Source organism: Falco rusticolus, chromosome 4 (genome assembly GCF_015220075.1).
Source record: "Falco rusticolus isolate bFalRus1 chromosome 4, bFalRus1.pri, whole genome shotgun sequence".
In the NCBI taxonomy this organism is placed as follows: Eukaryota; Metazoa; Chordata; class Aves; order Falconiformes; family Falconidae; genus Falco; species Falco rusticolus.
In genome coordinates, this window is record NC_051190.1 from 57090295 (window position 1) to 57108113 (window position 17819).

Below are 17819 nucleotides of genomic sequence, written 5' to 3' on the forward strand. Positions count from 1 at the left end.
TGTAAGTCTCTAGGCTTAGCAGCCCCCGGCGATCAGCTCCTTCCTTCCCCAGCTGCCCGGCACAGCTGGCTCTGACAAATTCGGCTGCCTCTCACTGCCTGTGTCCCTAAAACACAACCAAGCAGCCCTGTGCTGCCCAGCAGAGTCAGTCAAACTCTGTGGTGAATCAACCTCAAAATAAAAGCAAGGAGTGATATGAAGGGGGGTGTTTAATTAAAGCAGGCAGTATAAGGCACCATTTATGGCTCTGAGCACCAGCTGTGGACCCCCACCTCTGAGCACTTCTTACTAGTTCTCAGTCCCAACAACAAAAGCAAGACAGGTTCAGGCGGTGCATTTACTCTTTAACCTAGTAAGGATGTTTGCTCCTATCTACGAAATTAGATCTTCCTGGAAATTAACAGATGCTGGTGGGACTCTTTTCACCCTGACAACACGCTTCAACAGACTTTTGCCATAGTCATCTATTACACTTATGTTTTAATTGCAGGATCGATCTTCCCTGGAGAATTTGGAGGGTTGGAAAGCAAGCAGGGAAGGGGGTGAGCCCACACTCAGACAAGCTGTCAGGATCGGACTGGGCAGCTGCTGGGCAGGTGTAAGCATTTGCAGAGAGATGGCGGGTCTGTGTTGAAGGTGGCATTAAGGGGACATTTGTGTCAGTCCTCTGCTATAGCACGATGGTTTCAGGGCAGCTCAGGTAAATCTGCAGGGGCTGCAGAGGGAGGGGGGAGTGGAAGAGGGTCACACTGAGATGCCTAATCCAGTCAAGCCCTGTTCCCTGGGCTTCCTGCATTTTCATCTGAAAAGGAATGTTTGGCAATCTAATTAAATTACAGACCTTAGACAGCAGATGGCAATTGTCCTGTATGCTCAGCATTATAATTTCCCTATCATCAATTCACTCGGTGACCCTGCTGATTGCAGGACATTGCAGGCCTGCACAAAATAATTAATGAGGGCAGATACAATTGTTCCGCACTAGAGAGACCTGTCAAAATTCTTTGGGAAGAGAGAAACTGCTGGACCATAGAGAAGGGCTGCTCACTGTGGCCTCAGATGCCAGAGCACCAGCTCAAAGCACCACGAACAAAAATCATCCTGTACCGCCCAGCCCCTGATTCTGAACTTTAAAAATCAGAAGAAAGGATTTTTGCTTTCTAAACTAAATACAGCGTGATGGGTATTTCTGGCTTGACGATTATGATGGGGGAAGTGAGAGTGAAGTTGGAGAGCACCATACACCAGGGAGCCCCAGCTGAAACCAGCCTCCATCACCACAAGGGGACACACGGGGTTTCTAGGGACACAGTACAGTTTTGCAGAGCCCGCATAACATTTGTACTCCTCTGTTACACAGAAAAACACCATTTACCTAATACCTGTCGTCTTAGAGACTGACTGCTTCCATGTATAGCAGTTTCCCCACAGGCTTAGAAAACAGCCATCATCTAATGACATAGATAAACTCCTTTGCTCAGTCAGCATTAGGGGATTATGCCCTCCAGGATGATACAGATTGTGCACGAGATTTTTGCAAAGCAGTGGCTCAGCTAGGACCACACAGAAATTATTACAGTCTGCTAGAACGATATGCTTCCAAAGTGAAGTGGGATGTAAATCAGTATTATTGCAAAGGCATTTCCTGCTGGTTTTCACCAGCACTGCCCTTCGGGCATGCAACAGTTAACTACCACATCTTGATACATGATGTAGGGACTTCCCTTTGTATTTCCTTTTTCCCCCCAATTTCCATACATTTCCCCATTTTTCCACGCTTTCCTTCCTTCCACAATCCCCCATGAACCGGCAAGTGTGAGTTGCAATGCAAACATACCCAGGACAGGGAGACAGACTTAATCCAAGCCACGCCACGTAGAATTCCCACTAACACCTGATGCATTAGACCATCCTAAAACGGCCACCGGTAAAGTGGCCTGAAAAGAAGAAAGCGTCTTTTTCTGTGCAATGCTTCAAACTAGGGAATAAGAGAGCAAGCACGGGAGAATTTTTCAGCTTCCACGTGGGGGCACTTTCGCACCAACAAGCGATCCCAGAACCTTAATCCTCCTCGTAGTGCCAGGGGCCAGTAAAGCCTTGGCTGAACCCCTGCCCAGCAGTGACTCGGGGAGTCCCACCTGGCAACCCCGCCTCCTCGCATGCATTGTCTGAAGCCATTCAAAAATCCCACCCCCCTGACTGAAAACGTATTTGGTGGTTTCTTTTAAAACAAAAATAAAAGGAGTGGGGTAAAACAAGGGAGGTCCCGTGTGTCCTGAAATCCTTCTTCCCTAGGTATGTGCTGAACTCACACAAATGGTGCATTCTCGTCTTTTATCTTTTGCTAAATGGATGGGGACACTAATGAGCACGATCTGTGGCTTTAAAGCTTTTCTATAGCCTTTCTCTGTTCCCCACCCTTAGGAATTTTCATGTATAAACCACTGCCTTTATTCCACAGGGACAAATGTCAGGGACACAGGGGTCAGTTCCAGGAGCAGCACAAAGGCAGCTGCAGGCTCTTTCAACAGCCCCCAGCTCTCAGAAATCTTCAGGTTCCGGGGAGGGGGTGTGTGTTTTGGGGGCAGGGACAGCCTTGCGAAACCAGGGATTATCTTGCTGTACATGAAGACATGCCCATTAGACCGGGTACAAATTGCTGCAGCTGGACCGTGGGGTTTTAAGTCCCTCCTAGATGAAATGCAGTGGGTGGTGGGGGAGTACGGCAGTGGATTACAGCATGTAGCCTGCATAAATCCCTTCTGGAAAACTCCCCCCTCCTGCCATGACACTAGCAAACCAGCTGGTAGAGATGCTTTAGTCCAGGGCAAGCAAAGTGGAACTGGGAGAGGGGCTAAAACAAGGATCCTTGCATCGAGGATGGTTTAACCCACCACTTTCTGGATTCCCGCTGTCCCCACAGAGCTGCCACCCAGGTGGGTTGGAGCATGTGCCGAGACGTCTCAGAGGCACCGTGGTGCCTGCGCTGGTGTCCATCTTAAGCACCCTGGCACGATTTCGGCACTATGAAGCTACAGTGAAAAATAAATAGCAGCCATTTTCTGCATTTCTACAATTTCTCCATTTCTTACCTAATGATCAAAAGCTCTGTGGGAAGACATGCAGTGGAGTTATCAGTCTAAAACACTTAGGGAAAAACAGGGTCCAAATCTTGGTACAGCCACAGAAATACACAGATTATAATGTGATTTATCATGCACAGTCCTTTCAAAGAGCAGTTCTGCAGCAACCAGATTTTCCTTCCCACTACATGTCAAGAGAAGAGTTGATGGCAGAGGGAAGCACCTACCCTCCAGACATTTGCCATGAACCACTACCAACTGCACTGACTGTTTCACAGACAGGACACAATGCCCTTCACCGTTTCATACGTGACTGAAAAAAATTCTTGCGTTAGCATCGGATTTGTTGGGTTAAAAGGCATTCACATCCTAAAAGCACAATTTCCTCCTTCATTCAACAGCATCATTTCAAAGAGATTGTAAACATTTGAACACAGCACTTGAATGGTGTCAAGGAAAGAAGCCGTACCTGTGTGCTATAGCAGGTTTATGTCCTTCACCTTTGCACCAAGGGACATCTTCATGAAGGTAGGACAAGCCACGGGCCATTGTTTCTGCAACATGGCAGAGCTCATTCCAGCTGATAATATTGCCCTTCAGGTAATCCGTCAGAGAGCCCTGCGAAACAGGACATCGCATGTTCTTAATCGCAGACCCTGCTACGTGACAGATGTGCTAACTCATCAGTTCAGAAAATGGTTTTAATGAGTGCTTGAGAAATCTGAACCTTGATTCTACAGGGGGAAAAAAATCACTAGCAGAAGTAAGAAAGAAGAAGAAATTAAACCCAGAAGCGTTCGTGAGTCCTCAGCCCCTGACAGCACAGAAAGTGTCTGGATGTCTAAAAGGAGTGTACTAATCTGCCAGGCAAGTGGAGGGAGGTAAGGAAGGGACAAAATAATCTCAAACCGAGCAATTCATCTAACCTAAGAAAGGGGAAAGCCTTCCATGCAAGAAGATGATGCATCATATCAGCTGGTTGTGGCAATGATTGACTCAGTAGACCTTGGATTAAACAGAGGGATAACACTGCTGGCTCAACTCTGGATTTGCGTGTGTTTGTTTTATTTTAAGTGTTAGTCCTGTTTGATAACTAAAGCAATTCATGAAGCCGGAGGTGTGCCCCGAGCTTCAAAAGCAAACACAGAGCCCATCTGCAAGGGGTGAGTTGGGACTGAACAGTCTGTGACACCTGGCTCCCACGTGCTCAACTATGCATGGTAAGGGATGGTGACCACCACATATGTGAGCTGTAGTCTTTTGTGCCTCTCTCTCCCCGCCAGGTCCCACCTTTATTAATCTTATATTTGTGTAGGAAAGCCTTGAAAGCTAAAGGAAGGGCCTTTGAAGTAGGGGGGGAGGAGCATTCTTCCACTACCACTGAGCCATAGCTCACCAGGGACAGACTGGAGAGATTACAGGGGAGTTTCTGGGAGAATATTAGACACCAAACCCTTCTGTTCCACAACCAGCCGCTTCTCTGCCTTCCCAAAATGTATGTGCAATGATACGTTACCTTGTCATGGAAAGCTGTGATTAGCCAGAGCTCCGTCTCTAAGTTTGTCCCTCTTTTCTCTGCTGCGATAAATTGCAAAAGGTTTTCATGCTTCATGCCAGGCGTATTGAAAATCTCCCTCTCGCTTTGCCAAGATTGCTTATCCTAGAGCAGGGAGAAATGCACCATCAAAGATCACGCTTCCCTTTAAAGCAAACAGCTCTTTCAGCTCAGTCAGAGATGCTCACGGTCCTCTTAATATCACCCTCCAGCATTTGGATGTGATGTGTCCCTTCAGAATGAGGCTGTTTTCCTAAAAGGTAAGCGCTGGAGAAAGACTGGAAGTAGCTGTTCTCAGTCTCCCTTCTCCAAAATCATCCTCAGCTATTCCTAGAGCACATGTGTGGCGAGCGAGGAGGAATCCAAACTCAACCTCACTGAGAAATAAGATTTGTCAAGATTTCCTAAGGATGCTTGCAAGAATAAAGCCTGTGCATACAGCACCCAGATCCGCATTGTAGCTGAAACTGTTATGAATGCAAGATGTAATCTAGGCTCTATTGAATATTTACCAGTAGGTCACAGCTGGCTTGGACAGAATATGTGCAAATCTCCTTTAACGACACTATGACAACAAATACTGAGCAAAAAATTAATGAAGGAGATAGCAGAGAAGCGCAAAGAAGTTTAAGTCATTCTTCTTTCATTTGAGTTTTGATTGCTTTACTGTTTCCATCTGCAATTCCTAGAGAGTCAAGTCAGGAGTGTTCAAAGGTTTCCTAGAGTGGAAGACGTGAGCTGACAGAAATGCTGCTGTGCAATTAGCTTTCACAGCGCCGGGGCTGTGCCTTTGTAAGCAGTAAACTGTTTGCTAGGTTCGGGTCTGGATTTACAATCTACCCAGGCAAGACACACAAAGCCAGGGCTTTGGTCCTTTGTGTGTGCTTTGGGCATCGCAGCTGCACGCTGTCTTACTGGACTTTAACACCACGGACATTTGCAGTGAAGTTAAAATACCCTGCAGATTTCAAAATGTGCTTGATTTTGCCCTTCTTGCAACAACTACTACTACAGGATGCATTCGGTAAGGAGATAATACAGAGAAAAGTGTAGGAACGGAGGGTCCTTGAACTTTTTCCCCCAGCGGAAGAGTCCAAATGCATTTTTGTTATGGCCTTAAAAAGCATAGCCTCCATGGGCACTTAGAGCATCTCAGCACAGGTGAGGAAGCCCAGCAAGTGAGAACCTAATGCAATGCCTTTCTCACCTGAATAGGGAAGATTTTCACTGCTACGTAGTCATTCATCAGCTGAGCCTTCCACACGCAGCCAAAGCGGCCCCTCGCCTTGATCTCCAAGAGCTGCAGAGGCTTTAGGCCAACCAGGGGAGAAGGCGGTGGCGGGCCAGGGTCCTGCATGAGAGAAAAACCTCGTCACCGGCTGAAGACAGACAGTAAAACAAAGGGAGGGGAGGAATGGAGATATTGCAGATGGGGAAAGAGGTGTAGAGAAGTAACATTTTATTTAATACAAATTATTTAGCCGTACTGTCTGCAGCAAGAGCAGCCCAAAATTCCCTATCTTGCTTTGTAGGGTATTTGTATAGAACATCTATAACAACCTATGCCTCCAGCTGTCACTTTGTGTGTCAAACTCCTACCTGCCATCCTCTGGGCAAAACCTGATTTCTCCCATGTTCTCAAAGCAAGAGCTATTTTGGGCTGTAAAACACTGATGACCTCAAGGCTACCTCCTGCCAAAAGTAGGAACTTCTTGATCTTTGTGACCCAACAGCCAACTACACCGAAAACCTCCCACTGCTTTGCACTTCATTAGCCATGTTTCACATAACCCTAGCAATGGGCAGTAAACAGGTCTGTCAGCATCATAAAGATCGTATCTGTTTAAACTCTGCACTGGTCCAAGAGAACAACGCAACCCTGCAGGATGCGTGGGGCTGGAGCTCTGTCCTATCTGCTTTCAGCTGGGAAAGGTTCACAGTATGGGCTGTAATGGGTAGAGGAGGGAGGGAGAGGTAGCTGCTCAGCCCTTCAGAAGAAACCAGAAGGCTCAGGGCACAGCAGAGCCAGCGAGGACCAGTTCCTGATGGCTTTGGACCATGAGGATGACCTCCTGCACTCATTCTCTGATGGCTCATAAAAACGAGCTTCAACAGGGAAAGCATCTCCCCTCCCTCCGTAAAGCTGGTACAAACTTTATCATCTCTCTGATCTCTGCTCCTCTGCTGAAAGTTGGCTGAAAACAGGCAACAGCTTGGAGATTTTGGGGGGAAGGGTAGCCAACAAGCAGGGCTATGGAACTCCATCCCTTAGGAATCTCAGACGTGGTGATAACCCCATCTAAATCCATCAGCCTCACAGGGGATGCTAACACCACCACGTTGGCCAGCTGTACCACCAACTTCAAAAAGATAAGAGAAGAAAACTTAGGCCACCTGAAAAAGGGTGGAGCAAAAGTGGATGTGAACATATACTACGCAGCCTCCATGCCTTTTGTAAGGTCCAAACAAAGGGGAGTAACTCCCTTACCTCGTTAATGTCGACATGCCCGTAGGGAGGCTTGCGGTGACGGTACATCCAGAAGGCCAAGAGGATGGCCATGGAGAGGACAGCAATGGGGAGCAGCGAGTATACCAAGATGTTGAGCAGGGAGGGCGTTGGTGGCGGTGGCTCGTATATAACTGCGAGAAAAGAGCAGGGTAAGCGAGGGGAAGGACCCTTCAGGCATGCAACAGCACTGTCAGCTACATGTCCAGATGCAACCCAGCCCCATCCTTCCTCCTCCTCCAAAGCTGACAACGCTTAATGGCATGTCCCATCACATCCAACAGTATTCATAACACTCTGCGATTTACTCCTTTCCATGTGGCTATTAGTAATGGAGTTACAATGGTCCAAACCACACTTTGCAAGGTGAGCCTCCATCTGACCTTTATTTAAGATGGGTATTTCTTGCTGGGATACAGCAAGAAAATTTCCTCCTCTTAACCCTTCCAAAGGTATTAAGTGTGCATGAAATCCCTAGCAGTGTTGCTTTGCCTTTTACAGTGATTGACAAGGTGTCAGTTTTTAGTAGAATGCTGCCGGAGCCACAATCAAATGCACTATTCCCACAGTAGCTCTTGTTCCAAATTACATCAGTGCAGTTGAGACACAAACAATGGGAATACTAAATGGAGCCATGTTGCTATGTTGGAGACAGGGAAGGAAAAAATAGCAAGACTTGCCAAATTAAACAAAAAACTGTGAGAGAAATAATATTTGCTACTAGGTTGCTACGGGTACATTAATAACAGGAGATAATAAACCCCATGTAAACAATTAAATACCTAACAGGAAAGCCCAGGAAAATTTGATAATGGTCTATTGGAACATCTCAGTAAATGTAAGTAGTTGATAGCAAAAGAAACCATCCTAAGGAAAAAATCCACCTGCTTCAATAATTTGTATTGAATGATACTTTAGCAAGCGTACAGCTGAAAGAATCATCATTTCTCTATTAGCCTCCGAAGAAGTACTAGCTATTACTTTCCTTCCTTGAAGTATACCCACAAACTCTGAAAGCTGACACACACACCCATTCCCTTTCAATCCCCAGACCAACAAAGTAGCAATCAAATACAAAAATTACAAATGCTCAAGGTATCTGGAGACCTGTGACCTATGAAAATTAATGAAGAAGGTGTCAAATACCTTTTAAGAGTTTGAGCCTTCTTCCATGCTGTATAAATCACTCTGCCCTCTTCCCCTTGTGCAGGATTTTGGTTTTGTAATATCCCACTGTGAACATCCACCATAAAGAAAAACTAATCCTTGCTGGTGGTATCTGAGGTGCTGGGACAACACATTTTACCCACAGAGTGAAAGAACCTTAAAAAACTATTGTTAAAGAATTGTAGCAGAAGGATTTCTGGACCTTGTAACCAAAATGGTGCTTTGTGTCCTCTCGGATGTATCCAACAACCCAGAAGTCATCACAAACTGGGTCTAGAGGAAGAGACCCCCAACTCCCCGTCCACCGAGTCACTCACCTTCTGGGCCAGTGACTTCAGGCAAATGGGTAAATTTCTCATTGCAATAGTTGCCCTCGCAGCAGCAGAAAAACACTTGAGGGTTTTCTTCTGTGGCTACGCATTCCTGCCTGTGTCAGGGAGGGACAGACATGACAATGAAGGGAAGAGAAAAAACAACGTCAGCCAACTCCTGCCTCTGGTCTTGGGGAGCTGACCTGCCCCAAATCGTCTTCTCCATGCACCTTCTCCTGCTGCTGCGCTGCATAGATCGGCAGTCTCCACTTACAGAAAACAACTTGGCGTTCAAGTACCCCAGCGGATAGCAAAGACCCTTGAAAAGACCGTAAAGGAAACAAATGCTTCCATATGTACTGAAGGCATTAGATGGTGAGTAATAAATAACAGCCGCCGCCGCTAACTGAAAGAGCAGCAGAAAAACGATGGAGAGATGCCTTGTTCCCTGAACAGTGTCATTCTCACAGCCTGTATGTATGCTGTCAGTGGAGAGGAGTATTTGATCATGCAGTTAAAGACTGTGCCATAAAGTACATAAGATGAGGGCTGAGCGAGGACTGCTCTCACCGCCTTGAGCATCGCTAACTCTACGTGCTAGAAGGGCATCGAACACCAGCAGCAACGGTCCCACTGCAGGCAGGAGGGAGGCTGCAGGTTTGGGTTGTGGTTTTTTTTAAGTTTAATTTTCAAATGCTACCTCCTCCTTTAAAAAAGTTATTCCTGCATGAAAGCCTTTAAGAAAAACAGGTTGCAGCTCTCATTTTTTTTGTATTTGCCTGTTATCCAGGTAGCGCTACAGCCTCCTCAGCACTGAGGTTTCCTTCTACACTGTGCAAGGTGTTAGGGGACTTCCACGGATCAGACCAACTCCACTTTCACACATCCTCCCTCTCCCACAGATCAATGCCAAAAGAGCCGTGCAGTGATTTCTGCACTGCTCTAGCAGTCATTTCTTTCTCTTTCTTCAATGTCTGCTTCCCTTCCCTGCCACCTTTTGCTACATTACCCTCTGCTTTTAGTTACGAGGGTTGCAGAGCTGCTCTCCGCAGAGAACTGTATCAAACTATTTCCTGAAGCCCAGCTAAATTATATGCATAACTTCCTTCCTTTGACCACTCGGAGGAAGTAGCAAAACAATCATATGTGTTTGACATTATTACTCATTTATGAACCCATGCCAAGCCTCCCTTTCTGTGGTATCACTGACATACTGCCACGAGAAGAAAGAGCTCTCTTCAGTCATAACACGGGGTAGTTTTCAGTGCTTTACTCCTTTTGGGGGGGGGGAAAGTGGCTATAGCCAAAATGTCTCCTGCAAGGTCTCAGCTGGGAAACGCTTGGTTTGTTTTTCAGGCTTTTATTTTTTTAAACTTCAAAGCAAAAAAAGCAGCTATTTGACTTATTCAAATGAACAAAGATTTAACAAGTTAAGCAATGTTTCCAGATGCTTTTTCGTGAAATCAGATAACAAGCCCTTTGGATTTAACAGCATCAGTATTGGAGTCTTCAATAGAAAACACATCCTTTGCTAAATCTGTTGGTTAAGAAATCAAGCTAATGAGTGAAAACAGCCTGCTCCACATCTGCAATTCATTATCCCTGTCTTTGAGTTGGTGTGCGCTCAGGGCAGCCATCCAGGTACACATGACATGTTATACTTAGCAAATATTACAAATGAGACAGTGGGAGAGAATGACACATTTTTCTATGGCACTGAGGGCACGTTTCATAGCAGTACACGTGCTCTTCAAGGGAACGTGAACACAATCTCTCTGGTGGGGCTGTGTAAATAAACAAAGAGCACACAAGTCTATTCTTAAACACTACCTTTTCCTATAACCTTAAATATACATGTGCCACGTTCTTGTTTCCTTAAGATACAGAACAGAGTAAGGAGCCATCACCCTCAGCATCCCAACCCTTGCACTCCTGCATTTTTCATCTTCCAGCAACAAGGAGGTAGCATCTGGCACGTAGCAGCATGTGCTGCCTGTGCTCCAAGGGGAGCTGCAGCCTGGAATAACAGGACCGTGCCCTGCATCCAGGGGACACTTTTGCAGAGATAGGTACAGATGCATCTCCCAAGGCTGCACCCAGGAGTCCGGTATCCAAAGATGCTGAAGATAGAGACAAAAAGGGCGTCAGCACAGCAGCATCAATTGAAAAATCATCTTTTTAGCCATTTTTCCTGTCTTGGGATGCAACACTACCTGTATGAAAGACTGCAGAGGGCACTCAGGGAAGGGGGGGGGGGGGGGGGGGGGGGGAGGGGAAGACTGCATTTAAACAGCCTTTATTTAATTAAAGCTAACCTTTATTTCAAATGTTGCTTTCAACACTTGTACTGTTTGTTAATTCTCAGAAGATCTTTTAGCTTTGCCCTGGAACTGTGTCTTTGAAGAATCAGCCTGCAGGATAATGGATGCTCTACCCTGGGGCTGCAAAAAGGCTTGTGAGGAGCCCTGGAAACTTTTTACCATTTTAACAGAGCAACACATTATGACAAAGTTTAAGAACCACTACATCCCTGAGCAGAGACACTCAGTGACAATACAAGTGTCACTGTATACGAGAGCAGGCATTGAAAGGAGAAATCTGTTTACAGTAAACACTTCTGCTTGGAAGTAGGAAACGAGAGTGACCTTCTGTTCTCAGAAGGATCAGCATTAAGATGACTAATGGGCCAAGGAGGATTGATTTATCGGGAAAGAATAAAAATTTAACTATATATAGAGCTTGGCTACGCAACTGGCAAGGGAATAGGTGTGGTGGGAAAGCAACCCCGGGGCTAAGAATAGAATGAAGATGAGGAACGACTCACACTTGGGAAAAGCTAAGACAACGGACACAAAAGTAGGGATAGCATACAGTGCCAAAGGGAGAAAACTCTCCACCCATGGGAATAAATCTAGTCCCAGCTTCAGACCCAGGGTTTAGGTCATGATGTCCTAAAATGTTTGGAATTAGAAGCTACAAAGATGCTCAGCTGGGAATTGGACAAAGGTGTGATCAACCTATACTGGTGTTTTATCAGGTGAAATCCTTGAATTTTATGTTCTGTTAATCCTTACTGAAAGGGCTGGGTTTGGGTGGCTTGGTTGCTCATTGGCATGTTTGTTTTTTTTAACAGAAACAGTAAGTCTAGAGCTACTGAACACTACCCTTTCTAACCGTGAAACTTCAGAGGGCTATTTTCTTTAGCTGTAATTCTTTTCCCCTCTGTAGAGTTCCATCAAGGGAAATGAGAAAAAACTAGTTTATTTTCCCAGCCATTTAATGAGGTTGGAGTCTTCATGCTACAAAACCTTGCTCCTTTTCAGCTTGCTACAGGCAGCGACACACAACCACACCTGTTGCTTTTGCTGCCCCACTCTTTCTCTTGGCCCGTCTTAACTCAGCCAAAGAACAGTGAAACTTTTTGCAACATCACAACGCCAGGATATCTCAACCTCTAACCACCCCCAGATATCTGTGCTTTTCTAGAAAGCTCCAAATGATTCCAAGTTTTCCTTTGTATCGCCAAACGCTCTTGGAAGAACATATTGCTTTTCATTTGATGATACAGGACAGGTTTTTCAATGCATGCCAGAACTATCAAAGCTTTGCTAAGGAAAAAAAAAACCAACCACCACAACCAAACCCACAACAAAAAACCCTAAAAGTACCTTTTGCAGCTTCTATTTAGAACGTCAACGCAGAAAAGTGACAATTCTGAGACCTGCATTAGCAACAGAAGTAATTATAGGGGATGAATGGGCTGACTGACTTGGACTTGGCTTTCTTTTCCTGATGCAAATATCATGAGCCTTTGCACTTAGAGGAACAATTAAACCTGGATTCAGAAAACCAGTTAGGCTATTACCTGTCATAACAGTTGAAGTCATCTAACCAGCAGCCTTTCTTCACCAGCTCGATGGAGCCCGAGTTGTTTCTCCAGGAGGCGTAGCAGTGGAGCCGCTTGTCCTTCTCCCCCTCGCAGCGCTCCACGCCACTCTGGTTGGTCTTTTCCAGCTCCCAGTTGGCATTGTAGTAAATGCATTCCCTTGTCTCAGCCTCTCCATGGCCTGGTCCTAAAGCAAAATTCAAACCCCAAGTATGTTCAAGCAAAATCAGAAACAGATCCCAGGAGACACATCTCCAGGTGGCTATGCTTTAGGTGATGCATACATTTGCCTCCTGGGAACTAAGCAGCTCATCAAAGTGAGCTTCAGCATGGTGTTGAAGGTTATTCTTTGCTGATGTGAGATGGAGAACAGAGAGCACAGGTTTGCACAGGCTTACAATTTGAGCCCATGGTGAAGTCAAAAGCCCAGCTGAGACCCAACCCCCAGGTCTCCTCTGGCCAGTGCTTCAACCACAGGGCCCTGACATGGGGGGATGTACGAGGCAACCCACACCCAGTTACCTTGTAGCCACAAAAACCCTGTTTAAGCAAGACAACCTCCCAGGGTGCTACATGCCGCTTGCTGGGGTGTCACACAATGGAGTTGCCCTCTCTCTCCACCACTATTTTGAGAAACACCACCTAAAAACAAACGGTTTCTCATGTGTATAGGATGTAACTGAGAATAGATTATATCCATCCTGCTGAGGAGGGCCAGACCAGTGCCTGTTCCACACTTAGATCCCAGTTCAGTCTTATTTGGATAAGTCTCCATAGAATAAATGGCATGGTTTTAGCTGCAGTTGACACAGCTCACACTGCCTCTCCGCTCAAACAAGACCTTCAGCAAAATGCAACTGTTCCTCAAACAGCTCTCACCACCCCAGACATGTGGCCACCCGAAACAAAGAGTCTCCGCAGCCTGTGCATCTTCCCTCCTTTAGAACCTGGTATCAAAGGACCAAGGACCTCCTGCTGCCTCAAGTGAAACAATTCCCCCATAGACACCACGGCACAGAACTGAAACACGATTACAGACACTTCAGTTAAAACTGGAATCAAGCAAGGAAACACAGATGGCTTGTTTTGTCCTAAGCCTTAGAAATCCTATCTCCATTTGGAAATATTCTGCTTTATGGCATTTTGAGGATTAGTTTAAAATGAGAAGAAGAATGAAACAAACACATGGCATAAGCAGACAATCAGAAAAGGTACCATGAAGCTTTTGACTTTGTAAAACCTGAGATGCCCTGCAGCCATCTCTCTTCCGGATTACCCAACCTAAGGCAAGGTCAGACCTGGCTGTTATTTTTCTGGACTGCAATCATGAAAAATATAGGTAGCCCAATAAAATGTGTTGACAACTAAGTAAAAAACATGAATGGGTCCCACAGGATGGTGAAATGAAACTGCTGCGCTCCCAGAATAGCCAGACCTTTGCAAAGCACAGAACTAAATTTCTGGCTGGAAAAATTTGCAGTACTTTCACGACTCTTTATCTTCTCCAAAGGCGACACAACCTTTAATGTTGAGATTAAGGCAGTCAGGGCCATGTCTGCATGATATAACTGCAACCCAGCTTGTGATTCCCACTCAACATGGCAAACCAGCCAGTTCTGAAAGGCCTCTACAAAGTAATGCAATTCAGCCTTCGTAAGATGCTGAGCAGCAAGTGGCTTACAGCCAGCAGAGAAAAAACACCAGCATGAGCACAGGCACCAGCTCCAGGCCCCGGATACCTTCCGTAGCTTCATCGTTTCCACACCTGAACACCCACCCACTACTGATGTAAGTACCCTGACAACACCCAGCTATGGAAGGGAGTATTACTTCCAACTGAAGATCCAACATGCCAAGATTAAATGACTTGTCCCAAGGGAGCAGGAAGCTGGGAGAAGCCTGATCTGCCTTTCCACAGCCTGCAACTCCACAAGTTGCCAAGTCTGCACGCTGTTACCTCACAGCAGGATTCACCTCCAATTTTGCAGTGCACAGAGAGCCCGTTAAAGATGGTGCTTGAGCCAGAGATTGCGTTCAAACTATTCAGTGTAGCCTGATCTGTAGAAAAACAACCTTCTGCTGCCAACACATGCCACGCAAGGAGTGCAAATGATCTGCCACAAAGCAGAAGTGGAACTGCAAGAAGGTTGCAGGAGAAACCATAGCTTATGCACAAGCTAGGGGAGCCGTGTCCAGCCTGCTCTGATACCAACACCTGGAATCAGCAGTGGGCAATTTTCATGGTACGGCACAAACTCATCAGACTAGGAAGATCTCTTCGCAAGTTGAAGAGGTGCTCCATCCTTCAATAACTCTTTTGGGGAGGAATGTTTAATCTGCATCGTGGGAGAGACTGCAAGGGAAGAGGGGTATGAGAAAGTCATAAAGCTGACTTCTGAAACTAGAAATTATATTGACAGCACACATGAACAAGAGCTCAATTTCAATAGCACCTGCAGGTTTTATCGGCACTTGCAAAGCTACATTTGAGTTTTCCTCTGACAAGTTGCTTACTATAATAAAAACAACCTCCCGATATCCCTTAACACAGAACTGTGTCAATATTGACGCTCCTCATTAAAGCCTTGGTATTTGTTCTCTTGATACTTACACCACACTTTGTTAGGGCAGATTAAGCATTTTTCCTAAATACTGGTTAAAACAGCAGGAAAGCGAAGGAACACTGCCTTGTGTGCAGGGAGAGCGATATCTTTTTATTTATAAAGGAATGAATAAATATCTTAGCTTCGTTCTAATACTTCACATGGCTTCCAGCTGATACTTCATAGCTAATAACTCACTATCGCCTTCTGGTCCAGCCCTTGAAATACATTTTGTAATATCATTTCCATCATTCCAAACCCAATCTCGCTTTTGCTCTAGATGGAAATTTCCTCTCCCTCCCCAACCCCATCTCCTGGAGAGCAGGAAGGTTTAATGAGCCATTTGCCTGGGAAGCGGCCCCAAAATCTAATCCTGGCTCAGCCACCTCCATCTGTAACCTCGAGCAATATTATGTAGACTCTGTTTTCTTCCACCTGCAATGAAGGCCAATGCAATGCACAAAGCTGTGGTGAGATTTGATGTTTCCACTCTGCTTTGAAAAGGGAATGTTAAAAAGATGTGAAACAGGAGCTGTATCAGCTGTGGGACCAGCAAACTGAGGCTGCTAAATCCTGCGCTGAGCCCAGGCTCCCTTCCCCCAAGACAGTTGTCTTTTCTGGAACAAGTTTCAGCTGAAGACTAAGATCTGCTTGCAAACATGCAAACCCAACTCTGCAAACAGCAACCGTGCCAGGAAAAAGGCCTTTCACAGTTTTTCCCCTGCTGTCAAAGTTTAGATTAGTTGAATAAAAGCATGTATAAAGTTTTGGATGACTAAATGTATGTATGCTTTCCTTAAGACAGCTCCTAAGGATGCTTGCATTAAGGAGACACTTTTGAAACCTGCGTGTTTGCTACCTGCTTCCAGACCCTTTTAAAAAGCTGTTTGGTGAGGACCCTCATCCCGCTGGGTGCTCAGAACTGCGAGAAGCCCTTCTGTTTGTGCCCAAGATGGTCTCAGCAGGAAGAGGCATGACTCCAAGACTTGGGTATTAATTTACCTGCTGCTTTAGCTCATCGAGAAACACTCGTACCTTGCCTCTGTAATGGATCACACAGAGACCAAAGTTTGTAGCTAACTGCTTTACCTGCACTTGCTATGTTAAAACTCTCAACTGAATGGAAGGAGGGGGAACTGAAACAGGGTTTTGTCCCTTGGAGGGAGAAAGGTGGGGTGGTGATGACTAAGAGGAGGAAATTGGAGCTCTGCTCCTACATCTCTGGGAAGCCATGTAGTTTCTCCTGCCTCCTCCTCCCTCCTTAGGCAATGGATACATAAGGACCCATTCCCCCAAAACCACTGCAGGTCTGTAAGAAACACTGAGCTGGACACTTCTGCCGAGTGACACAGGTGAGAGAGACACAGATCAACCATGTCCTGCTTCTCATTTCAAGCTGCAAGAAAAAGCAGAGGGTATTGCCCCAAAACGGCTGCAGGAAGCGCTTGTCTCCTTCCACTGGACACAGCTGATGCATTAGCGCAACAAGGGTTGGGCTGGACTTGAGTGGGCTTCCCTCAACGCCCAGCAGCACAACCTGGCTCAAAGGCAGATGTTGAACCAAACCTGCACAACCGAAAGAGGAGACAGGATTAATTTTGGCCAAAAAAAGCCTTTCCTGAAACAAAAGGATGCAGTAACAAACCACAGCTTGAGAAGGACTAAAGGGGCTGTGTCCCACTGGCTCTGCCCTCCCCTCCCCCCAACGCTCTTGCTGTCTCCTGCATACCAGCGTCAGTAAGTGGTCGGCAAACTCCTGACACCCTTCATTCGGTGGCATTGCCTGGTAAGGACACCCTGCTCATACAGGATGGAAAATAAACACACCAGGGAGCTGCTAAGCTTTTGGCAGAAAGTCAACAGGAGTTGGGCGCAACGAGATATAAAAGATTTGCTAAGCCAGTGTTTGAAGATGGCTGTCGGAACTTGGTTTAATTCACTGGGCTCCCATTACCCTCCTGCCTAACCCTACTCCGCCAGCCACAAAGCAAAAGTTAGAAAAAAAAGCTGTTTCCTATCCAGCAGAGATTCCCAATAGGTACAGGCAAGAGGTACAAACACAGGTGGATCTGCTGGCCCTCCCCACACATAGACATTTTGCAGGGGAGATGTTTCCACCACGGCTGGACGATTGCCTGCACAAACTACTGCAGGCAGAACCGCCTCACTGCACTGGCAGCGCTTTGCAGAAAACGCTGAGCAAGCAAAGCATGAGCACGCATGCCGGGCAGGAGCATGGCATCTCCAGCAGCGCAGCCTGCTACCAGCCCCAGTTTTCTCCATCGAAAAGAGCCTCATGGTAGCAGCCAGACAAAAACAGTAAACATTTTAATACCACAATCCATAAACAGTCATTTAAGGAATAAAGTCTGAAGTCCTGTTTGAAATCAAAGTCTAAGGCAGAATTAGGCTTTCCAGGAGCAGATGGGTTTCTTGCATCCCACTGCATCCACCCAGCACTTCGGGGATGACGCAATGTGGCTTCTCCCGACACCTTCCTCAAACAAAAGCCGCGCAGAAATACCTTTATGCAAAATACCACCAAGCTGAAATAACTCCCAACGCATCATGAAGGCAGAGGAAGGCTACCCACCACCACCCATTTTTGGGGTGGAAATCAACATTTTTACCGTGGTCCTGAGAAACCATCGTCACGCCCATTCCCTCGGGTTGATTTTCTGCTCCAAATGACTGAAGCATCGCTAGGT

The 17819-nt window shown here is 46.1% G+C and overlaps 1 protein-coding gene across 1 annotated transcript in view; it reads right to left on the minus strand.

Annotated features, from left to right (window-relative positions):
• Positions 1 to 17819, minus strand: part of ACVR2B (activin A receptor type 2B) — a 108252-nt gene that overhangs the window by 15740 nt on the left and 74693 nt on the right. Inside the window, exons 2-7 of the mRNA XM_037385180.1 lie at positions 12488 to 12695; positions 8629 to 8738; positions 7127 to 7278; positions 5846 to 5989; positions 4600 to 4743; positions 3553 to 3701 (exon numbers count right to left, since the gene is read on the minus strand). Of these exons, the coding sequence (XP_037241077.1) occupies positions 3553 to 3701; positions 4600 to 4743; positions 5846 to 5989; positions 7127 to 7278; positions 8629 to 8738; positions 12488 to 12695 (907 nt within the window). The remainder of the gene's footprint in view (positions 1 to 3552; positions 3702 to 4599; positions 4744 to 5845; positions 5990 to 7126; positions 7279 to 8628; positions 8739 to 12487; positions 12696 to 17819) is intronic.